The 24,211-nt window shown below is 36.9% G+C and overlaps 1 protein-coding gene across 1 annotated transcript; it reads right to left on the bottom strand.

Moving 5' to 3' along the window:
* Window positions 1-597: 597 nt before the first annotated feature.
* Window positions 598-20,651, bottom strand: INHBA (inhibin subunit beta A). The gene is made up of 2 exons (XM_075921727.2): window positions 19,927-20,651; window positions 598-7,335 (listed from the first exon to the last, which is right to left on the bottom strand). The coding sequence occupies exons 1-2, from the start codon at window positions 20,312-20,314 to the stop codon at window positions 6,452-6,454; spliced, it is 1,272 nt and encodes a 423-aa protein (XP_075777842.1). The 5' UTR covers window positions 20,315-20,651; the 3' UTR covers window positions 598-6,451.
* Window positions 20,652-24,211: the final 3,560 nt, after the last annotated feature.

Genomic DNA, 24,211 nt, shown 5'->3' with positions numbered 1-24,211 from the left:
GCTTTCTATATTGGAACATTCTAATGGTCCATCTTAGGCTAGCTGTATCCATAGGCAATCAGGATTACCACACAAAAAAGATAAAACCCTCAGAGTTTTTAATACTTAATTGTAAAGTATTATACCACCGGGGGAATTCCTTTTTTAGCCCAAATGATTAGTTGACTATTTATGCCTGTTTGAGCAAATGATGGAACTATTGATTAGTTTATACCTTGATTCATGTGGACTAGTAACCATTGCAGTTTTATCTTATAGGATAACTCCTAATTCTCTTTGGGTTTTGTATGTGTCTTTAATTCTTTAGTAGTTTCAGAGAAATATGTCATGGAAGAATTAACAGCCTCAAAATGAGCATATGTGCTTTGCTTTCTCTTTCAGATTTGGGTATCTTCCACTAGTCAAAAATGAATGAATGAAAGAAAAACCCCATGTACCTGAATGAATAAGTAATGATGGTAGAATTCCAACTTTAAAATCTGTTGTACACTAGGAGGCATCTACACGTTTCACCTTTTTGTCTCCTTTTATCTCTTATTTCCCCAGCTCCCCACTTTCCCAACCAGGAATACATATTAACAGACAAGTACACAAAGCTCAGTGAAACTCCCTTTATTTATTTCACTTGTGTTGTTGCTGTTGTTGTGGAGGGAAAGAGCAAGATAACAAAAGGAACAATGTAAAATAAAATTGTACCGGACCCAAACATTTTTAACACATCAAAATCCCCTCCAAATGCAAAGACTCTTCCTCTTCTCTCGCACGACTTTTCCTTGCATTTTCTCTCTGTAAGCCAAATTCATCTGTGATGTAACTTCACTGAAGTCATTGGACTTACACCAGGGACAACTTTGGTCCTCTGTCTCAGGCAATTACAGTAGGAATAAATTGGTCACGCAGGCAAAGTGTCTGACAATTAGTGTGCTGAGTTATTCTTGGCAAACCAGTAAGAAAGATTTAAAATAAAAATCCCCAAACATGTCTTTTATTTAATGTAAGGCCTAAGAATCTATTGGGAGCTGATGAATACTGCCCACTAACTGTACAAAGTATAGGTAGCATGCCTTCCAAATATCAAAATATCAGACGGAATGCCTTGAAAATAAATAACTTCTAATATAAACAAATGAGAACATATCAAACTGTTACCTCTTTAAACATATTGTAAATTTAAAAAACAGTCTTTCTACACAATAAATATTAAGAAACCATTGACATAGTTGAAATGTACTCATATAAATTAACAACTTTAATTACATTAGCCAAACAGACATTGGTTAAAGCACTGCATGTAATATGCAAAATAATAATAATAATAATAATAACATCAACAACAAAACACAATAATAAAAACAAAATAGGCTTCATAATATCTTGGCTTTCATAACTTATATATATGTATATATACTGATGTGTACACATATATACATATATATCTTTAATCCCTCATGAACGTATGGTTTTCAAAGTGTTTAAATACAAAACCTCATTGAAAATTAACACAAATTTTTTGTGTCTCAAAAAAATAGCATATAACCCAGAAGCTGTTTCTGCCCATTGAAATATGACTTATAATTGTTCATATAAGTCCAAATTCCTATTTCTCTTACTCATACTGCATAGCACTTTACTCCACAAGTAGTCCCTTTAAAGGCAATGTCACCAGTGGTGGAATAAGGCTCTATTAAGTATTAACAGGTTGGTTCTTACATTGACCCATATTATTGATTTTGATTGATATGAGGTTTAATTTAAAGGCATGAGTAACTCCAATACTTGCCTTCTTATCTGCATTTTAGAAACAAATTCTGCCACCATTACTCATGTTGAATAGCATTTACTATGTAAGAATCCTCAACTGAGCTCAATAGGACTATTGGCAGAGTAAGGCACTATTCAGCACGAGTAAAAGTAGCCCTTCATTATGATTTTTTTTTTTTACTTAGCACATAGACTTTTATGGGTGATTAAGTTTTTCCAACTCAGAGGATGCTGCCAATTTCACCTTGAGTTTGTACTGTTATACTTAAATTAACTTGATGACTTGAATACAAACAATGGGGTATTTATGATTCCGTACTATTGTACAATGATTGTTGAGGGACTGCTCCTACTGAAGTCAGTGGCAAAACTCCCATTCCCTTCAATGGGTACAAGATGGGGCCCTAGATCAGCATTCTGCTGTGAAATATAAGTACAGAAAAATCCCAAAAGAAATCATAACCATATGCATGCATTTTGTTTTACTAAAGCCCCAGAATACAATCACAGATTAATACATTCATCCTCACAAATACATATCTCAATGTTATACTTAACCAGGCTCTCCAGAGACATCTGACAATTGTAGAGTTTTTTAACAAGGGGGGGAGGAAGCATTTTGGAAGGTCTGAGGAATTTTACAACATGATTACTAGAGAGATACTAAAGAAATATATTTAATTTTTTAAATATATGTTGAAAATATATATTTTACTGTTCAGTTTCCCAAAGAGTGGATTATATGGAAGGGAACAGTTTAGCATTTAAAGCCTTTCCTTTTCCTTTTTTTCTATGCTACTACCTTAAAAAATAGATTATTTTCAAGATCACATCCCCTCAAAGAACTTGTCAAATATGGTAGCAATTTATAATGCTATTTTGAGGACATGTAGATTTAATTAAACCAAATTATCAGGGAAAGGGGGGTTGTGCTGGAATCAGTCAGTCTTGATTAACATCCCAATTTCTGATTTTTTTTATCATGTAGGTTTTCATTTCCCTCTTCTTTAAATAACTCTAACCACAAATCAAAACCCCATGACTGAGTCTGGGGATTGAAGGGAGAGAACCTTTTAAAAATTTGGAAACGGAGAGTACATATGAATTAAAGCTACTGGAGCAGGGGTTGGGAATAGTTACTTGTTGACTTGAAAACCTCCCACTCTTTCCAATATGTATATCATGTAACCCACCTACCACATCTAAAATCATCTTTTCTTTCCTCACTTCAGAATTTTCTCATACTAGTTTCATGTTTTCAGAACCAGTCCCCTTTCACCACATATAAACTTGTGGAGAGTTGGCTTTTTGACTATACAACATTAAACTTAAAAAAAAAAGAATCTGTCTGCTCTAGCCAGGAAAATCATGGGCCCAGTCCTACGCCAGTTGAAGTCTATGCGAGTTTTGCCATTGACTTTAATGGCACGAGGATTGGAGTTCAGGCTAGCAGCAGCTATTAAACCAAACTTAAAAATAGCTCTTCCTAGCATGAAGTGGCTAGCATGGCTCCTTTTTTGAATTAACCATGATGTAAACTAGTTCACAAAACCATTCTGCAATCTCATGTTAGTCCCTGGGAGCTGTTTTGTGTTGGTTGTGTCATCATTCATGGAAATACAGTTTCTCTCCCCACAAAATAAACCAAACCTAAATCCCTTCCAAGAAGTCAATGGGATTACGGACATGAGTAAGTTTTTTCTGGAGGGCCGCATATACCATTTAATGCCTGATCTGAAGCCCATTGAAGTCAACAGGAATCTTTTCACTGACTTCAATAAGCCTTGGATCAGGCCTGTAGTATTCAAGAGATCAGTAGTAATTTTGCCACTCATTTCAATGGATGCAAGATCAGGCACTTGTTTTGTTTAATTTTTAAGGAGAAATTATTGATGTATTCTTTTATTTTCATTTGCTTTTAGTAACCCCTTTAAAGAAAAGAAAAACAAATTCCTGTGAAAAATTTAAATCAGAAAGCCTTGATATCTTGTAGAATACTTTAGTCACAAATTTAGTGTTTACCTAATTGTTACAATTTTTACAAAAGTTTTTTTTTTTTGCAAACTGCAAACAAGTCTGTAAAAAATGCATTGTATAAAAAGTACATAAATGTATAACCCATTAGCTGTACTAAGCATTCTAAATACTATGGAATAAATTAGATAGAAAACTTAGCTATAAGCACATATGTTGATATTTATTCAACAGAGGAATTTTTTTTCCTTTTTTTAAAATCTCATTTGATTCATACATATGTGGGTAACCACACACAGACTCACACACACACACACACACACACACACACACACACACACACACACACGGAGTTTTGGCTGACAAAAATTAAGACCCTGATTACACTGCTTGGACATGATTCTTGCCATAAAGGTGTTAATACACTGTATCGCTGCCATTGCCGACAGGAATCAATTGTGCTCTAAAATTGTGTTTTGTTTTGTTTTTTATAAACTGTGCTATCGCCAAAATGGGGAACCATAATCATGCTTTTCTAACAAGAAGTATTTTTTTAGGCTTAGCTCAATGGGGTGTTGCTAACAAAGAGGCTTGGTCCTGCAAACCTTTACTCACATGGGTAAGAACTTGTAGCACCAGGCCTCATGGTTTCCAAACTCAGTGTAGACAAGGCCTTAAGGTTTCTCCCATTCCCGCTAATCTTTTTCCCCTATCCAAAAACAAATGTTTTTACTTCAGCATTCTTTTAAATATGACAGTGATAGAATTTTTAAAACCTATCTACCTACACCCTATAGGTTGGACCCTTCAGGTTAGGTGTTGACACTGAAATTAGGTCATATATTGTACAAACTCATCAAGAGTCGCCAGACTGGAGAACGGTGGTTGAGACAGCCAGTCTCTTAGTCAAGACTGTATTTGAAATAGAAATAATACCATAGCTTTCATTTTGCTCTCTGTTCTACAGGAGTGATGGTAAGGCAAGCCCAAAGCTACATGCTCTTTTACATCAGATCTAAATGTTACACTAAAACTTTAAATTTCTTTCATTCCGAGGGATTGTTTTAAATGTGTTCCCTTCCACTCATTAAAAATTATATTTTAATACACTGTGCTTTGCACATAAACATTCATTGCTGTAAGAACATTAAGTTGACGCCTGAAGTGCTTATACCATGTGTACAATGTACAGCTGCTATACAGCAGGAAAAGGTTTTAGTGTCATGAATGTGAAAGGAGTTATATTTATACCATAGATGGACCTGAAACAGAATCTTAAACCCATGTATCCCAGGACTTTCTGGGGATTGGAAATCCTCGGTTAAACCCAGATCCCAATGGGAAATATATCAGTTAAACTAGTTAACTATAGTATATCAGCCTGAATGTAATCAATCCCACTGTCTCCATAATCTAAACCCTGATTATTTTCTTCTGAACGGTACCAACCGCAAAGAGACTGCTTAGAGGCTCACATAAATGTCTTTGGTGTATGTGTCTATTCTTTTTAAGGTACAAAATAATAATAATAATTATAATATAAATAGCTATTTTGTGTGCTGTAGCAGTTTTTGTATAGCCCACAATAAGTGCAGCTCTCAACCCCTCCTACTCCGAATCAACCTCCCTCAAATATACTTGTTAAATAAAGATTAGACAGGTCAAACACCATTGTAGTGCAAATAGTAAACGATTAAAAAATTTTTTTTACAAAATATAGAAATGTTCGGCTCCAGTAACTGGACAAACATGTTCCTTTCAAGTATCTCTCATGGAAACAAAAAAAAAGTTACTTCCATTAAATAAAGTCTTTCTGTTTTGTTTTGTTCTATTTTTTTTCCTTTCTCTCTCAGGTAAACAGTTTCAAACCAACTAGGTTGCATAGTTCTAATGTTGTAAGCACCTTAACAAAATGAAACTTTGTATTCTTTCTTTCATTCCTTTTCATTTTTCATTTTTTTCTCCTTTTTGTGTTTTTGTTGGGTTTTTTTTTCTTTTTGTGGGTTTTTTTTGTTTTTTGCAAATGTAGTGCAGAAGATGAAGGTGTGAACACCTGCGCAATATTGTCCCTTTACCGACATAATTCAGTATATGTATTAGCATGTGTGTACGCACATCTGCATTTGTGTATTTATATATGTGTGCTCATGTTTGTGTATGTAAATACACACGTGCACACACATATACACACACACACAAGTACAAATGCACACACACATACGTACTGTACACACACTCTCATTATGTCCTTGGTAAATTGGGAAGAAGGAAGAGGGGAAAGTGCCAGTGAATGTAGTGTTCATACACGTGGCTTTTCTAGGAATTTCAATGTCATTTTGGACTCAGAGTCCAAATTGCTGCAGGTTAGGCAAGCTGCTACCAGGGCTTGAACTGATAGGTAACTAGGAGAAGGAACACAATTCCCCTTGTAACAAATAATGTTTAACATAACTATATAATAAAATATGGAACATATTGAAAGGAAGAGGAATCCCCCTTCCCACACTACTGTTCAAAAAGTTTCTCATTCAAGCCCTGTTTATGCTTTCTTTTGCTTCCTTTGTCTGTCTTTAGTCTTTTTGAACTCCATGTGTTGTCTTTTTTTTTTTTAGTATTGGTTTCATTTGGAAAGATTAAACCATCATCAAGTCTTTCCTCTACTGCAGCTTCTGTTCAATTCTCCACTCAGACAGGAAGCCCTTGGTGTGGGGTGTGTTTATGAGCAGCCACACTCCTCCACAATCATATTTTGAATGTCCTTTTTTATGATGTTTTGCCCATCGTCATAGTATAGCATGGACATTGGTCGTAGCTTGGTGGGCACACAACATGACTTAAGGTTGGAGAAGGGGCTGTGGCCCCGCATACGGTAATGATTGATGACAGTGGAGTGGAAGGATAATGATGAACCAGATGTGCCCGCTATGTGGCTGGGGCACTCCCCTTCACAGTAGTTGGCATGGTAACCTGTGGGAGCAATGATCCAGTCACTCCAGCCAATGTCCTTGAAGCTGACAAAGAACTGCTTCTTGCAGCAGAGGTTGACTTTGCCGTCACACTCCAGTCCCCGTCTTCGTCGTCTGTGGAGGCGGTCGTCTGAGTGCCGAGCAAGCATCATCAGGAAAGGTCGGTGGGACTGCTCTTTCTCCTCTTCTACTGTAGATTCTCCAACTTCTTTCTCTTTCCCTTCCCCATCATCCTTTTTCTTCTTCTTGCCCAACAGTACCAGGCTGGCTCCAGTCTCTTGGCATTGGTCACAGGCAATCCTCACATCCAGGGAGTTTCTGCCCTTGTCCAACAGATACTGTACACTGTTGGTGACAGGAAAGATGTGCCAGGTACTTTTACGGGTGTCCACTGCCTTTTCAGAGATGAGAGTCTCACTTTTATCACTCTTCAGCCCTTCGTCTTCCATTTCTACTGCCCCTTCAGACTTGCCTTTGGGCTGTCTCGGCTGCTGGTACAGTCGGATTGTCACTTTTGTTCTGCTTCGGTTGGCCTTGGAGACTTTTAGGAAGAGCCACACTTCAGCATGCTGCACTACTGATAGGTCACTGCCTTCCTTGGAAATTTCAAAGTGCAGCATTTTCTTAGGGGTGCCTAAAGTTGATAAATAAAAACAAATGGGAAGAAATGGTTAGTGTGTATTTTTCATTCCTTTGATAAGATTTTTATTGTCACCAAAATTCCCTAAGTTATGTTTCTATTTAATATTCTGTGTGTTCCGTACAGTGTCTGCTAACTTCTGTCCCCCACACCTCTTTGATGTTATCTTTTCCTGCAGTGAAAATGCTCTTTTTACTGAAGTATTTGTTTTCCTATTTTTCCCATGTACAATTTTGTTATGGGAGCAATGCATTTAATGGCAAATGGTCATTACTTGCTGTGTAGGGATTAATTTTTGCTCAGCTCTTATTATTAACAGACAGGGGAAATAACCACTGTTTAAAATAAAAGCTCATGAAAATATAATAATACACATACAAATCTGTGTCTAGTGATACAAATTGAGGGGCTAGATCCAGAGCCACAGAAGTCAATGGAGAATTTGCCAAAGTAAGCAGGATCTGGCCCCTGAGCTCCACCTCAATAAATCAACATCGCTTTTCATTAAGTTCTTATGCTAAGAACGTGTATGCCAATAGTTTCAGAAATTTAGCAGTGCTTAAATATCACTCTTAGCACTGAGAGAGTCACAGAGCTATACATTTCAGGCATTGCTTAGTGTACTGCAGCCAGACGGCTTCATTCTGCAGACTCTAGCTATAGATTCTGTTCTTAATTTAACACAGTGTGCCCGTTGTGATTATAGTAATGGCAAATCCACCAAGAAATGAGCCAAAGAACTGCATATTTCTGGAGAAGGTTCTCTGGCATTACTATATAAACTTACTGGGATGACAATGCTGATTATACTGGGGAGTGGGAGTTTCTTTGATACAGACCTCATAGACCTGGCAGAAGTTAAAATGAATGTTGAGGGCTGTTTTATGGTTTGATCACTAAAGCATGGCGAAGTTAAGAGAGAATGAATTAGCTGTTCTTTTTTTTGAGAGAGAGAGCACGTGCGAGAGAGATGATTTGTTTGTCTCTAAGACTATGTCATTATGATTTGTAGGAAAACTGGCTTTTTAATTTTTTTAGAGAAAGAGAATAGCATCATACTGGCGGGGGGGAAGGGGCGGGGAAAGACTACCTACATGTTTTCTCTCAGGTTCAGGATGGATAGGCAGCAGAAGTTTGGAATTTATAGATGTAAAACTTTAAAACAGAGAGGAACAGATTCTGATTTAAACAGGTTGCTCTACAAGTGTGAAGTGAAGAATGCTTCAGTGTGAGTTAGGGTATCAAAATTTTACTCACCCACAACAATCACTAAAATGGTAGGACCAAAGCATCAAAAAAGTCACTTGAAAAATGTTATTAAATCAGTGAGATTGTTGATCCTGTTTCTTAATAAGTTCTCACAACATCCCTCAGCGGTATCCCCATTTCACAGATGGGGAAACTGAGACATAGTGTTTAAGTGACTTGCCTAAGGCTGCAGAGGAAGCCCCATATTAATGTGAGAACTCAAATGTTTCTGCCTCCAAAAACCTATGAGCAGCCTGCACTGCCCTCTATGCTACCTGCTGCTTTCTTTTTCTGTGAAGTCCTGACACAGAGACACTCAGCTACTCCAGATGGAATTCCCGGGTCAAAGAGACAGTAATTTCCAAATTAGAATAGCCACAGGGCACACTGTTTTCTTTTGTTTTTCCTTCCCTGTGAGAGTATGAAATTGTGGACTTGAACTGTCCTTGGGACAGAGAAACACATGGATTATATTAAGTAATTCCATGAGAACCACATTTAACCCCCTTTGGAGACAGGTATCAGTAAAGTCTGTGGGAAACAAACAGGACTGTAGAGTAATGTACTGCCTTCAGAGGTGTAGCCTTTCTCACATAAAAATACTAAAGTTTTGGGAAAAGAGACCGGCAAGTTTTAGCATGCCAGTCCAAGACAACAAAAGCTTTGAGATGATGTGAGATTTTCTGAGAATGATAGTCACTTGATAGTGATTAACAGGTGATGAGTTAGCTCTTTTTGCTGTTGCATGATTGGTACTCCTGTTTCCATTCTGGCAGTAAAACAAGCTGTGGCAAAGCCATCTGCTTTATAAATGCCGACGTTTTTTGATACAGATAGGCACTAAACAAAACCCTAGATCTATATATGCCAGAAAGTTAGAAAAGTTCAGTTCTGGATGCCAACTTTTTAGCTTGCTCATGGCTCTGTAATGGGCCCAACTAAAACCTAAGTCAGACCACTGCAAAATGTGTAAGATCTCTAGATCAGGAATTGAATGTTGTGGCTTATTATGACTGATCTCTGAAGATATACAATATGGCTACGTCTAGACTGGCATGATTTTCCACAAATACTTTTAAAGGAAAAATTTTCAGTTAAAAGCACTTGCGGAAAAGAGCGTCTAGATTGGCACGGATGCTTTTCCACAAAAGCACTTTTTGCGGAAAAGCATCTGTGGCCAATCTAGATGTACTTTTGTGCAAAAAAGCCCCGATCACCATTTTCGCGATCGGAGCTTTTTTGCGCAAAACAAATCTGAGCTGTCTAAACTGGCCCTTTTGCGCAAAAGTTATGCATAAAAGGGACTTTTGCCCAAACGGGAGCAGCATGGTATTTCCGCAAAAAGCAATGATTTCTTACAGTAGGAAGTCAGTGCTTTTGCGGAAATTCAAGCGGCCAGAGTAGACAGCTGGCAAGTTTTTCTGGAAAAGCATCTGATTTTCCGGAAAAACTGGCCAGTCTAGACACAGCCTACATGTACCCCCTTTGTTATGTGCCTGCACTTCTGAGCAAAGCATTTAAAGTAATGTATCTATGCTATAGATTTGAGTCTATATCTAGATATGAAAAACCTACCAATTCAAGGGAATTCAAATCCTGGCTTTTGGTCCTAGTGTATAATGAAAAAGGAGCTTTATACAGCCAGTCACCAAGTTACAAACGGGTTATAGACCAAACACTTGGCTGTAACTTGAAATGTTCGTAAGTCGGACCACATTGAGTTACATTGTGACCACGCTGTTCATAAGCGCGGGTCGCGTTCGTAACTTGGGGACCACCTTTAAGTCCACTTAATGGAAGGTTTGGTCGTAAATGTGAACGATCGTAAATCAACCATTCGTAACTCGGACCGGCTGTAAAGAGTACTTATTAGAGGGTTACTTAACACTGTTAGGTGCCAAGGGGCAATATTTAACATTTTTATTCTTAGCATTATAATGAGTGCTGCGAATGATAAAGTGACATACTTCCATCAGTAAATAGCCACTATTACCTTATATGGAGGAGATGAGTAGTATGTGTAACAATCTAAAAAACAACAAATGGTCTGGTAGCACTTTATAGACAAATGAAACATGTAGATGGCACATAACAAAGGGAGCACGGTCCACGAAAGCTCATGATGCCAACTACATGTTTTGTTAATCTATGAAGTGCTACCAGACTATTTGTTGTTTTTTTTCTGTAACAGATTAACTCGGCTACCCCCTGAAGCTCCTGTAACAATGTAGTTACTCACTTTCGACTGATGTTGCACGAAAGACAAAAAACTCTAGATCTTTTAAAATTAGTTTTTCATAAATCACTATAAATCTGACAATTGAATTAATCACTAGTAGTAATAAAAATAGACTGATACAGCCTAAAGTATTTGATTAGTCTTTCAATTCTTTTTGCCTTCCTTCACTTCTGAACTGCTGTTGCAAAGTAGCATAAGAGAAAGTCTAATGTCATAACATTACCAAAATTATTCAACATGTTTTCAAAGAACTGTGGATTTAAATTCCAAGGAAAGTGGGGGATGCAAAAATATCAAAGGGCCTCAATGCTTCTGTATGAAAATATAAATTCTGTGTAGTCCTCAAGCCACATTTTTTTAGTAGAAAATCCAATAATATTAAAAGGAAATCTTTTTAGATCATTTTTCAAGTGGATGGGATGGAAGAAAAGCTGGAGGTAAAATTAGCGTAGTGATGGAAAAAAATCAAAATTCTCTTGAATTCACCACAAATCCCAAATCAGCTATGATTTTTTTTCTAATCAGCTTCTGAGAAAGAACTAACAGTACAAATCTTGAAGTTCTAACTCAGTTTGTACAAAGTCCTTTTTTCAGTGGAACTCTCCTTTTAATCAGTGAAAATTTTGATTGAGTAAAAGTTAAGACCTGAAGAGTTGGCCTAATATGAATGAACATTCATCATATTACAGTCTTTAAAAAAATAAGCCCCGTGAATATCTTAAGAGGAATCGCATCTCGGGTGTTATAAGTTAGAGATTCTGCAATGCTGCCCCTCTACTCCACCCCTCCGTTGCTCAGGAACTTAACATCAGTTAAAAACCTTGTGTAATTCTTTGGAAATGTATACTACCTGAATTTATAGTCTTCCAATGAAAAAGCATGCTGTAGTCCAATAAAAGAAAGTGTAAAAGAGATCTTACTAAATGTTTTGAGAGTATCATTTCATCATAAGCTCACAGAAACACTTTCATTGTCCTCTTTCTGTATTTTCTTGTCTGCTGTGGTTGATTTTCAAGGGACTTTTTCCATTTCTAATCATCCTGCTCCTCCTGCCTGATTCATGTGGAAAGTCCCACAATCCAACACTGCTGATCACTTCACCCCTTCGGTGCTTCTGAGCTGTATTGACAAAATACTGCATTGTGCTATCACAAAAGAAAGAGCTAGAGAAGGGAGATATGTGCTTATTCCAGAACCCCAGATCTGACAGGACTCTTCTCATCCCTTATATAACAAAACATTGGGGATGTTTATTATCTGATTCCCAATTTCTACTTCCCAGATGTGGCTGGTGTCTGCCACAAAAAAGGTCCTGATTCCAAAGAGCAAATGGGAATCTTCTAGTAAAGCTAAATAGTTTGGCAAATGTAGTGGAGAAAAGTGATAAATAAAAAATGAACTGCTTAGGTTATGTGGTAAAAGCTTTTAGAAGGAAGAAATTATGCAGCAGGAGGGAAACAGAGCAATGATATTTGATATTTTAATGAGAGTTTGCTAATATCATATTCTGGCCTTTAATATTGCTTGCACACCTTTAAGCTCAGAGCCTGAACATGTGATGGGGGGAGAGGGGGAGGATGCATTTACCCAGGTACCTTTGCTACAAAAACTGTAAGGGCTGACATAAAGTTGTTTATGTCTATGTATGATGACCTAATATAGAAGAATTTATTTTTTCTACTCCATGGAATGAGGGAAGGGGACAGGGAAGGTATGTATCCCCATGCCGGAGCTGGAGGGGACAGACTTCAAAATCTCTTCATTCTTCAGAATTGGTTTTTGTGTGTTTTGTGTCCCACAGGGGAATGCAGAAGGCAAGAAGGTATATCACAGACAAACAGGGCTTTCTCAGTGGATCCAGGTACTTTGTGGACTCACACAGCCAAATTGTTGCATTCACTACTTCCTTTTAGGTCTTACAGTAGAAGCAATGGAATCTTTGTTGCTACAGTGTACTCTGAGGCTCATCATTCCTTTCCTCAGTTTTGCCAAGTTGCAGTCCCTTAATATGGAGTAAGAGCCTTCTTATTTTAGATTTACATTAAGCCTCAGGAGCGCCCGGTTAGTTTCAGCTAGGTGCACCTACACAGAAAAGGCCTAAATTGTACAACTCAGAAGAGCTTTTTGAATAAAATGGTAACAAATTTAAAGCAAGTATTTCCTTAACCCAATGTTATTAGATGATTACGTCTCTGTTTTCCCCCGCCCGGCCCCAATCATTACCCATGTAAGCAATTATAGTTCTTAGTTCCTACCATTATAGTAGAGCTTACTCTTAATACATGGTATTTAAACTTGCCATAGAAAATTGTTCACTCTGTAAGGGCATGGCTACACTAGGAAATTATTTTGAAACAACTTATTTTGAAATAACTCCCGAAATAACTATTTCAAAATAGCATGTGCCAACTACAGGGAACCCTGGACATTAGTGCGAGGCAGGCTCCCTTAATGTGGACGTGCTACCTCAGCTTTACTCCTCAGTGCTTCCTGTCGCTCTATTACTTTGACTGACCCCAGGGAGTAGTTATCTTGAAATAGCAGCAGTGGAGCATCCACACCACAGCTATTTCAAAATAACAATTTCAAAATAAGCGTTATTCCTCGTGGAAAGCAAGAGTTATTATTTCAAAATAACCAGACCCTTATTTTGAAACAATGGGCTTATTAGTGTGGATGCTCTGCTTGTTATTTCAAAATAAGGGGAGTTATTTTAATAGTACTCCCTAGTGAAGACCAGAGCTTATAGGGTATTTAAAAAACTAATATTCCTGTAGCACCTTAGAGATTAACAAATGCATCTATCTATCTATCTATAGTATCATGAGCTTGCTCATTTAGGGAAGTGGGTTTTGCCCATATGAGAGCTTTGTGACTAAATTTCCATTCTTCATTGCTGTTTCATTTTGGAGTCATTTTTATATTATACTGTAAATGAACTATTTTTCCCTATCAAGCAAGCTTTTTTTTTTAAAGTTGCTAACTTTACTACTGCCTATGTTTAGCTTGGGTGTGGGGGGGATTTGAACAGTGTGCCAATCTGTAATTACATTCAAAAGCATCCTTCTCTTTACTCCTCATTTTTGTTCCCCAGGAGACAGAAAAAAAGAAGTAGGTTAGTAGAAAGGTTCTTCATAAGGGAATGAAGAGAATAGGTTGGTTGAGAGATAATTGCTTGAAATGTTTACTAATGAGTGACCACCAGAGCTAGATGAATTGTTCACAGCATACAGTTTATCCAGTGAATTTAGCCCTGTGATCTGTCTGGCAATTATCCCTAAGGAGACTGATTATTACAGTTTTTTCATTATTCCTGATGATTCAGTGGGAATTTATGTGGATGTATTTCAGTCTATGGATTGGTCACAATCATTTTCTCCAATTATTCATTATTCTTCATGTGTTATTGGTCATCTAAATTGCATGGTTTCTGCTCCCGGACTGGATGATTGTAACTCTTTAAACAAACAAAAAAAGAGCATTTCTAGTGCAAATAGCAAATGCCTTGTATTCAATGTTCATATACTTTTTTCTACAGGCAAATATATGTATTTGCAGGAGGAACAGCTATTCCCCAAACATTTATGTGAACAAAAACCCATTCCTGTAAATGTTCATGAAAAGGCCAACAGAACAGTTACAGTCAAGGTCAGTTCATCTGGAATTTGAATAAATTCAGCTCTAGTGACTATTGATTCATATTTTATTCTGTCAGAAATTAGCATGTCCCTTATTATCCAAAAAGGAGACATTATGTACTTACAATGTAAAGTTCCCTCACTGGAGCTAAAATCTTCCCTCATGAGATTGTGTGTATCTGTGTCTGTGTGTAAGCGTGTGCAAGTGTGCATGCTTTCCAGGGAGTGGAGGGGTGCTTTCACCAGAAAGGTTTTTGCAATATTAAATTAAAATGGTTCATTGTATTGTAGAAAACAGGAGAACAATTTGTGTATTGTTAATAATATTGCTGATCTGAACAATAGCTATCACTTTCTTCATAAAATTATTGCATGTTTGTGCAGTAAGGGCCAAATCCTGAGCTCACAGAAGTAAACAGTAAATTTTCTCTGACTTCAAATGGTTTAGTATTTGACCTTAAATTACAATGTTAAAATTGTTGCTACAAACAATATTAACTTCACACATAGTAACAAATGCACATATTTAAGGACACTTGAACACAGATCTATGCATACATTTACACATAGAGGCTAGTTCATATACACATGTACACTTATGCACTGATATCATCCATTTATGCACAGGCATGCATGATGACATGCATGCACATACATTTATCCAGGCACCCATGCCCATTTATATGGAAACATTATGTGCACAAATTCATGCATACATGTGCCCACATTTGCATGTCCTGACACATTCATATACATAAAAATGCATATGCACACTTATGCATATACACAAGCAAATATGTGCCCACATGTGCCCAGCTGTATTTGCAGACACAAGTTCATATATGTCTGCATGCACAGTGATGCTCTCTTTCAGATACCTTCTCTAGACTAGTTCTCACCTTCTCAGATTCACCTGCGCTTTCTTTAACTGTTCACAACCAACACAACCCTTAGAAAACCTTCTCATTTTGTTTCAGTAAAACATATTGAATTAAGAGGGAAGTAATCTGCTTTCACTTGTTAGACTTGGAATTTTGATAAAGTATGCCAAAGTGGAAAAAAATCAAGGGGAAAGATTTGTTTTCTAAAAGCCAAGGAGACTGCATTAGAAAAAAAAATGTGATAAAATCAACTCAGCTGATGATTCACGGTCACATTTTTCTGTCTGGTTTTTTTAAAATAATTTTTGATCTCTACATTTCCAGAATGTAAGCATCCAACAAATTATCAGATTTATCTGTTCCCTTCCTTTGCCTGTTTCCTTATAATGCATTGTTTTTCTGGTAGTCTTCCACTCCAGTGAATTTCTGCCTTTTAAAGTAGATGGGAGAAACAAGATGTCCACTCAGAGGCTACAGATAAGCACAAAGATCTTTGGGATTCAGGATCCAATTAGGTACAATAGCAGTTTGCAGGAAGGTTCACTTGCATGAACTGAAAAGCCTTTGGAAGAGTGTGCCCTCTTGTGGCTATGGAGTGCTTTTACTGAGCACAGAAGGATGTGTACCTAAATAAGCGTCTTTTATAAAGACAATTGATGAAACAATTTAAAGAGGTTTAAATGAGCAATCCTCCTCCTTTCCCCATCCTCTCCACCAAACACCTTGCTGTTAATGCCAGGGCTGGCTATCTATCTAGGAAAAAGAGACATCTGAGACTTTACTGTCAAATCAATTCATGTCTAAATTTGACATGAAATGACGCAAAAGGGTAACACTGATGTGAATAGCTATTACAAATCTCATTTATTCTTGGCATCTCTAATGACAAGCTTTGAGATTTCAATGCTTATAATTCCCCTCTCTTACCCAGTGGCTGATGTTAGCAACCCAGTCAGTGCTGATTTAGTTGCCAGTCTCAGTTATATGCACATGGCACTATCCCAGAGTTTAGTAGTTTGACTGGCTAATAAGCTATCTACTTAAAAAAATAAAGGGGTGAGTAGTCAACCGAATTTTATAAATATTGCCTAGCTCAGCAGTGGAAACTTGTGGCTATGCTTATGAAGAGCATATATGTCTTACTCTCTCTCTCTCTCTCTCTCTCTCTCTCTGGCTACGTCTAGACTGCACGCCTTTTTCGACAGAGGCTTTGTTGACTGATACTGCATCTAGCCTGTGATCAGTATCGTCGACAAAGCAAGCCGCTTTTTCGAAAGAAAGTGTAGATGCTCTCTTTCAAAAAAGCACAGTTTCCATGCAATACCGCCTTTTTTCAAAAGAGTACTTTCGAAAAAAGATGTTATTCCTCGTAAAATGAGGTTTACTGCTGTCGACAAAACTTACTGTCGACAGAACGCAGCAGTAGTGTAGACGCAGGTATAGTTTTGTTGACAAAAGCCAATTTTTGTCGAAAAAACCCTGTAGTCTAGACACACCTTCTCTCTCTCTTTCTCTTTCTCTCTCTCTCTCTCTTCTCTAACACAACTTTTAAGACCTGGAAGTAAACCACAAAGTTTTGGCAAAAGGATGCTCCAGCAGAACTAATCCCACTTAGTAACTGTAATACTTGATATGCAAGTAGAAAATCATGTTCTTGTTTTACTTGTTAGAATGTAAGTATACAGTAGGGTTCTTTTGTAAACTTTTGCCCAGTACTCTTGGTCACTCATTTTACAAAGATGTGCAGTGAAAAGTACCTGCCAAAAATTCTGCTGATCTCAAGGATATGAGGACACCTGTGCTTTATGAGTTCAATAGATTTACTCCCTCCCCATTCCCATCCCCCACCCCTTGCCATTTAACTGTGTCCTGTACTATTTGCATTTTAGTTTCTCTATTTTATAAAACATCAGCCAGAATAGAAGGTTTGAAAAACAGACTAGAAGCACAAAGTAGTACGTGTGCAGACTTCATTTTCATTGTATATTTATGTGCAATAGCTGAAGACTATTTCACAATATCTCTTTTTTTGCCTTTGAATATAGAATAACCACAAGTCCTGAGAGGGTGATGTCTGATAGGATTATGTGTAGTCATACCCACACAAACAAAAATCTAAATTCTTACTCCTATTTTCAAAAGCTGAGATAACTTGTGTCAAATTTCCATTCATTTTCACTGACTCTCAATAGCTTCTTTTTTAGATTATGGTAGTTTCTGGTAAGAGTAGTGAGAATATTATAGGCTTTGGGAATTGCCCATGAATCTGTGTTCTATTCCAGGCTCTTCCACATACCTGAGAGAAGTTGCTTGAATTCTTTTTTTGCCTCAGTTTCCACATATGCATATGGAAAATAATACTGTTTTAGGCTTTAACCTCCCTCTTTGCAAGTAAATATGTGTCAGTGAGTTGATGTCAAGTTTAATTAAATCATTAGTGTTTATATAACACTGTGAGCTCCCTGGATTGAAAGTGTTATTGAACTGTAAAGTATTATTAATGGATCTTGAATTTATAGAGGAAAATTATTTGTTCAGCAGGTTAAAGAACTGACTAGCAGCAATGACTCCATCCTACAAATATCATTCCCTAGTGGAAGTCAGTTTTTCCATTATAAACTTAGACTCATGTACACAACTTTTATTCAGCACATCCCTTACTCTCCTACCAACTAAAGTCCCACCAGTATGGAAAAAAGGCCCCAAACATCTCTTAGAAGATATATGCCATGGCTCCAAGAAAATGGAGAGCCTTAATACAACAAAAAATACAAGAGAATAAAATTCTACACCCTGCATTCTGTTAAAGAACTAGATACCACAAATCTTATTAAAATAATGTTGCTGTTAATATTGATCACTATGTAGATGTAAATCAAACTGCTGTGGGCATTCAGTAGTTTTTATTACGGAGATTGGCAGCTGGACTATTGGCCAATTTGTGGGCAATGGCACAGTTACTTTTGGTCATGTGACTCTGAGCCAATTGGATTAGGAGTTGCAATTCAAGGCTGTCGTGTTTAATAGGCATATATCAGATTCAGAATTCCTTTGTGTCAGGGCTCAGGAAAGACAATCGTGAGTTTACAAATGATTGGGATGCACAGGAGGAACAGAAACCACTGTTCCTTCCATATGTGTTCCATTCTGCTTAGAGAGAGAGGTGCTGAAAACTAGTTGGGGAGGGTGCCCATTAGTCTTTGCTTCTGTCCATTCCTTAAACAGGTAGAAAACCAAAGCTTCCATTGTTCACTTGCATTGAGATCTTCTACCCAGTGTTTGAAATGGAGAGCATATGAGGGCAGAGAAGCAGCACTCTTCCCAGTGAAACAATTGATAACGGCTGCATTGACAAGGACGCCAAACGCAAGGGCTTCTTATGCAGTTGGAAGCCATACAGCCGGCAGGAATGTCTGCTCTTAAAAGCATGCACACTTCTGTGCATGGCTTTCCTGCAAACAGAACATCTGAGTCAACAGGTTTTCAGGACTGGAAACTCTGAGTGTTGTCTTAATTGTTTATACTGCTTTTAAACAAAAATGCTTGGAGTTCCTGTGCATACTTTGCCTACCATATGCTGTACCAAACAAAACAGTGACATTCTTTTAAAACTGTCTTGGCAACAAGAAAAATTCTTTGGCTAGACTGAATGATAAAAAGAGTTGCTATTAGCAATTTCATACCTTTCCAGATTGGTGAGACAGCTGTAGCAAGATATAGATGATTTTATGTATATGCATATACATCTATTCTATTATATGGGTTCCGGTTCTGCTCATTTAGGGGAGAATGTCACAGCTGCTTTCTACAGGCACATGCCGAGGTTTTTTGAGCAATTAGTTTTGCAAATTCTATACACTCAAATTATACAAATTGGAGAGATCAGAATAGTTCAAAGTGAACACTGTCAAGGTTGCATTCTTTGGCAGGGAGCACTTAGAAACAGAATATTTCCTTTTTTTTTTCCAGTGTGCAAAAGTCAGCATTAGAAATTGGATCATCTACAACTATTTGTCCTGGTTCTATTGAAGTTTCTCTGACAGTCACTGAAATGCTTTATTGCCTAGGATGCTGTGCTAATTAAACAGCAAAAATACCCTCTTGCTTGTATTAAGTTAAATATGCTCCAAGTGATGTTTTACCTAGTGGTTGTTGTTTTTTTTTTTAACTAGGAAGCTTTACTTTTTAAAAATTTAAATCCTTTTCTTTTGTCAGAAACTTTCTAAGAGGTTGCAGCTCTTTCCCTTTCATCATCAGACCTAGAGTCCAGTATCTCAGTGCAAATGCTCTGGTTTCACAAGCACAGTTTGGAAGGTTCCTTTACAGCCCGACTTTCTGCTCCAGATTGGTTAGATAGCTTCCTTACTGTTTGGCTGTCTGAGTTTAGCAAGTGGAAGCATGTAAGCTGTATCCAAGACTAAATCAGGGGAAATCAAATTCTGTGACAACCCTTTTCCCCTCACCCTCCTCCCTTCACCCTATAATCTTACAGAGAATATTACTGTTGCGTAGAAGAAACAAGTTAACTGCAATTCTGGCATAGAAAGATATTTTAAGATATTTTTTTTCTAGCACTCACCTGATTCTGCAAATGTGATGATTTCTGAAGTTTGCTCTACAAGCTCATTCATTTCTGCTCTTCTTCCAATGTCATCCTCTATTTCCACATAGCCGTCCTCTCCCACCTTTCCTACATGGAGTTTTTTTATGGCATTTAAAAGTGCTGCCTTGGGCACCGGCTGGGTGATGTTAGGTCTGTCCCTCAAGTGCAACATGTTCAGGATGTGCTTCTTTACTGCTTCCACCATCTCAGGCTGTGAGCTTGGCACATCCTTTGAGAGTGTGGCAAGGGCACATGATGGGCAGTCGGTGACTGAACTGTGCCCCTCAGATCCTGGGGTTGGAGAACTCTTCACTATAATCCAGCAAAGCGCCAACAAAAATTCTCTCTTCAAAAGCAAAGGCATCCTGGCAGCAAAAGTTGTTGTGATTCCCTTTTAAAAAGGCCCTGCTTTTCCTTTCTCTTCACACACAGGTTTTTTGTTGTTTGTTTGTTTGTATGGTTTCTTTTTTTCCTCTCTCCTCTTCAGCAAATTCTCTGGAACAAGAATAGAAAGTTTTCTGTGAAGTTTTGTTTGCAGGTTCCCTCTCTGAATGCAGTAAGTGCTGTAGATGTTTGTGGCTGTCAGGGAGAAGAGTTCTGACTCTGTCTCAGAGTAGGAGAGAGACACACAGAGAGAAAGAGGACGGATTGGCCTAAAGTGAGTGAGTGAATGAGAGAGGGAGGGAGTTTTGTCTGTGAGTAAGGGCTATGATTAGGAAAGGGGGAGGAACAGCCAGGCTGCCTTCCTTATGCTCATTGCTCCCTAACCCACACCTCTCTTCAAATATCACCAGTCATATTTTCTGCCCTCCCTCACCCCCCCTTTTTTTAAAAAAAATCTCTTTCACTTCTTTTCACTTTACTCTTTCTCTCTCTTAATATTTGTTTGAATTTCCTTTATGTACCCCATCTTTTTTTTTTTCAAAATAATCACAAATGGAACAGGAGAAGAGTGAATGAAAGAAAAGAGTTAACCCTTTTTGATAAGCACCTTGTTGTGCTCCTGTCCAATATTAAAAGGATAGGACCACATGTTAAATAGTGTGTGAGGGAGGGAATGAAGAAAGGGAATATTGGAGGTTTAACATTGTCCTGCCCTGAATGAAAAATAGAAAAGATGCTACTTTTCCATTTTAATGCTTAAAGTTATCAACACTAGCAAGAGATCTGAAGAGAGCAAAACGCAACATGTTTTGCTTGCTTTTGGGAAGGGAAGGGAGCTGTATAGTACTTTACACTTTTTCTAGCTGCACATTGCAGCAAAACATAGAAACATACAAACAGGCGACAGACAGAACACCACATATGTGTGTCATATTAAGGTACTGCCTTCCCATCCGAATATATCCCTAATTCTACCCCAGTGTTCAACCAGAACTTCTCAAACAGATATATTTAGGTTTGGAGTTTAATAAAGTAATGATTGAAAAGTTCTTGAAGGTGAAATCCTGGCCAAATCCTAAAGCCCTGATTCAGTTTTTACTCAGTCCTTAAGTAGGCAAAACCCTTCACTGATACCAATACAAATTTTGTCTGAGTAAAGTCTTCTAGATTTGGCCCATTGTTTTTAGAAAGAAGTTTTCTTTTATTTCCCTCACTTAAACCACATAGTACAATCATGACATCAGAAGAAGTGATTACATAGGAAGAGTAAATCTAAAATACTATTAAAAGCCAGACAGATCTTCTGCTAGTAACCATATGCCAATTAATACCAGCTGTAGATCTGGCCCCATATTAAAAAATCATTATCTTTGTCAGTTACAGCACCTCATGTTGCCCTGACGTGTTTTATAATCTTCCATTCTACTCACCTTGGCAAGCTAAGAAACACTTAAGTGAGTAAATTTCCTTATGTTTTGATGTTATAATGAAAAATTAGAAAACTGGATTTATCACCCCAAACTTTCAAGATTCTTTCTAACTGCCGTTTAGAGGTATCTTTAAGTTCACTTTTGGTTTTTTTCAATGTGCATTCTTTTTTTTAATCACACACACAAAATGTGTTTCTTATATCTTACAACTAAAAGAGTTCCATACATTATCATAAAATACATTTTAATGGGAAAAAGTAAGTGACAAATATAAGCATTGTGAGATCTGTAATTCCTGTAAAATAACTACATACGCAAGATCTGAGAGGAAGGGCAGGAAATAATGAAGTGAAAATAACTTAAATATACAGAAGTATTTGAACAATCAACAAGACTTTTTGCAAATGTTACATAGTGCAATTGTTTTTTTTCAATGGGGCTCTTTTATAAGAGTATTTCTCTGTTAAAAAGCATCTACAGTACAACCTAATCTACCCACCTCAGTTGCTATACTGTTATACTAAGGGCCTGTCAGCTTTCTTTTCTAAACCCTGCAGCCATTCTTATAAACACATCTTTGTAACAAAACCCCTGCTATATATAAATATCTTGGGTCTCATGAACAGCCCAAAATCTGTTGTAATTACAGTAAGTTGGAAAGTGAGTCTGAAAAAGGATGAAAAGTTTAATTGACTGAAAATATAATTTGAGATGACAATATACATTTAGAGTTACAGGTACTGACAGGTAAAGTAGCGAGGTATGTATATACATAAGAGGTATTAATATATCCATATACATTCTTATGTGGCATCCATCACAATAATCTCTGACATAGAATTTATAATAAAGGTGTATATCGCTATAGAGGTATAGGTCTATGTAATTAGTTTCCCATCCAGTATGTTGTATAGGGTTGTTTAACTACATATATTATATATATGTACTATATATACATTATATAGTACTAACATACCTTGGTGTTTATTGATTTAAAATTTAAACAGCACTCTATATTAACAAACTTTTGAATCCAATATGTACATTTATGCATATATCCTGAACTGTGCACTCTTAAATATATTTGTTTTAAAATCCATATTAATCTGATATCTAGAGATAATATAATTCATATTAATATTCAAAATTAAATAAACTGCATTAAATGTATTCATGATAACATGCAGATAAAATGTCTTAATTTACGAAAGAATAGAAAAAAGCATAGATTTTAAAGTTTTTACCTCTCTGTCCTCTCTCTTTCTAGCAGACTATGCATTAAGAACGGCTCAAATTCCTCTTTGTGGAATAATGTGAAGCTGTATACTGTAGTTCTTGTGTGCATACTCACACATATTTAAAGGAGCTGGAATATTGTGGAATATTAGATCAAAATTAGGTGGGCTGAAATACTGTGTTGGATTGGTTTATCCAAATGACCTCATCAATTGACTGTTTTCCTGTGTGAGACATGCTTGTGGTAATTAGCTGATGGGAACTCCTGTTTGTCTAGTATGACACAAAGTGTCATGGATTCAAATATCAGTTTTAAACCTGTATCTTTCCATTTAAAGTGTACAACTTGAAAAAAATCAGACTTAAAGTAAACATGCTGAGTCAGAGGCAAATTTCAACTTTTTATTACATAAATATACACAGCTAAGCTTTTGTCAGTTCAACCACAAGATTTGTCAGCCATTTAATTACTAAAAAGAGAATTGTCCTATCCTGCTTTGATAGTGAGAAAACATTGAGATACTACTTGCAAGTTTTAAAAAAAGTCAGGAAAATTAATAATTGTTGTGGTATAATTCTTTACTAGCAAAATTTTGCTTCTTTATTAACTTAGGGATGCTTTTAAAGCTGTGTATAATTCTATTTGTTTTAAACATGTTTCTCATATCCAGTTCTTGTTATTTCTTGCATATTGATATCACATCACATACTTTTAAAATAACACATCTAATTTTTTTATAGTTAACAACACATAGTTGTCTGTCTTCTAAGTAATGTTTGACTTGGCGCACACAGAAAAATTGGCCAGAATTTGATCTCACTTACACTAGTGAAAATCAAGAGTAATTGTATTGAGATTTGCTCTCACTTACACTAGTGAAAATCAGGAGTAACTGTATTGAGGTCTATTGAGTAATACAAAAGTAAAAAATGTATAAGGGTCTTTCTTTCTTTCTTTCTTTCTTTCTTTCTTTCTTTCTTTCTTTCTTTCTTTCTTTCTTTCTTTCTTTCTTTCTTTCTTTCTTTCTTTCTCACAGACATTGTTGCTAGTTATTTTGTGATGTAGATCATGATAATCGGGCCTGATTCTGCAGTTCTTTCTCATCAAAACACCCATTGAGTTCAAGAAAATAATCTCCATTATTCAGGATATTTCTTCTAATTGTATTTATATGCTTTCATTTGTACCATTGGTATAAGCAAATTTTTTT

Source organism: Pelodiscus sinensis, chromosome 2 (genome assembly GCF_052426305.1).
Source record: "Pelodiscus sinensis isolate ZL-2025 chromosome 2, ASM5242630v1, whole genome shotgun sequence".
NCBI classification, from domain to species: Eukaryota; Metazoa; Chordata; order Testudines; family Trionychidae; genus Pelodiscus; species Pelodiscus sinensis.
The sequence above is the reverse complement of the archived record's forward strand: the minus strand, read 5'-3'. Positions and strand labels throughout refer to the sequence as shown.

Bases quoted from the DNA above. Each gene is read 5' to 3' on its own strand.
- INHBA (XM_075921727.2), bottom strand. From the start codon at position 20,314: ATGCCTTTGCTTTTGAAGAGAGAATTTTTGTTGGCGCTTTGCTGGATT. The intron at 7,336-19,926 runs GTGAGTGCTAGA...TATCAACTTTAG, and splicing joins CATCACATTTGCAGAATCAG to GCACCCCTAAGAAAATGCTG.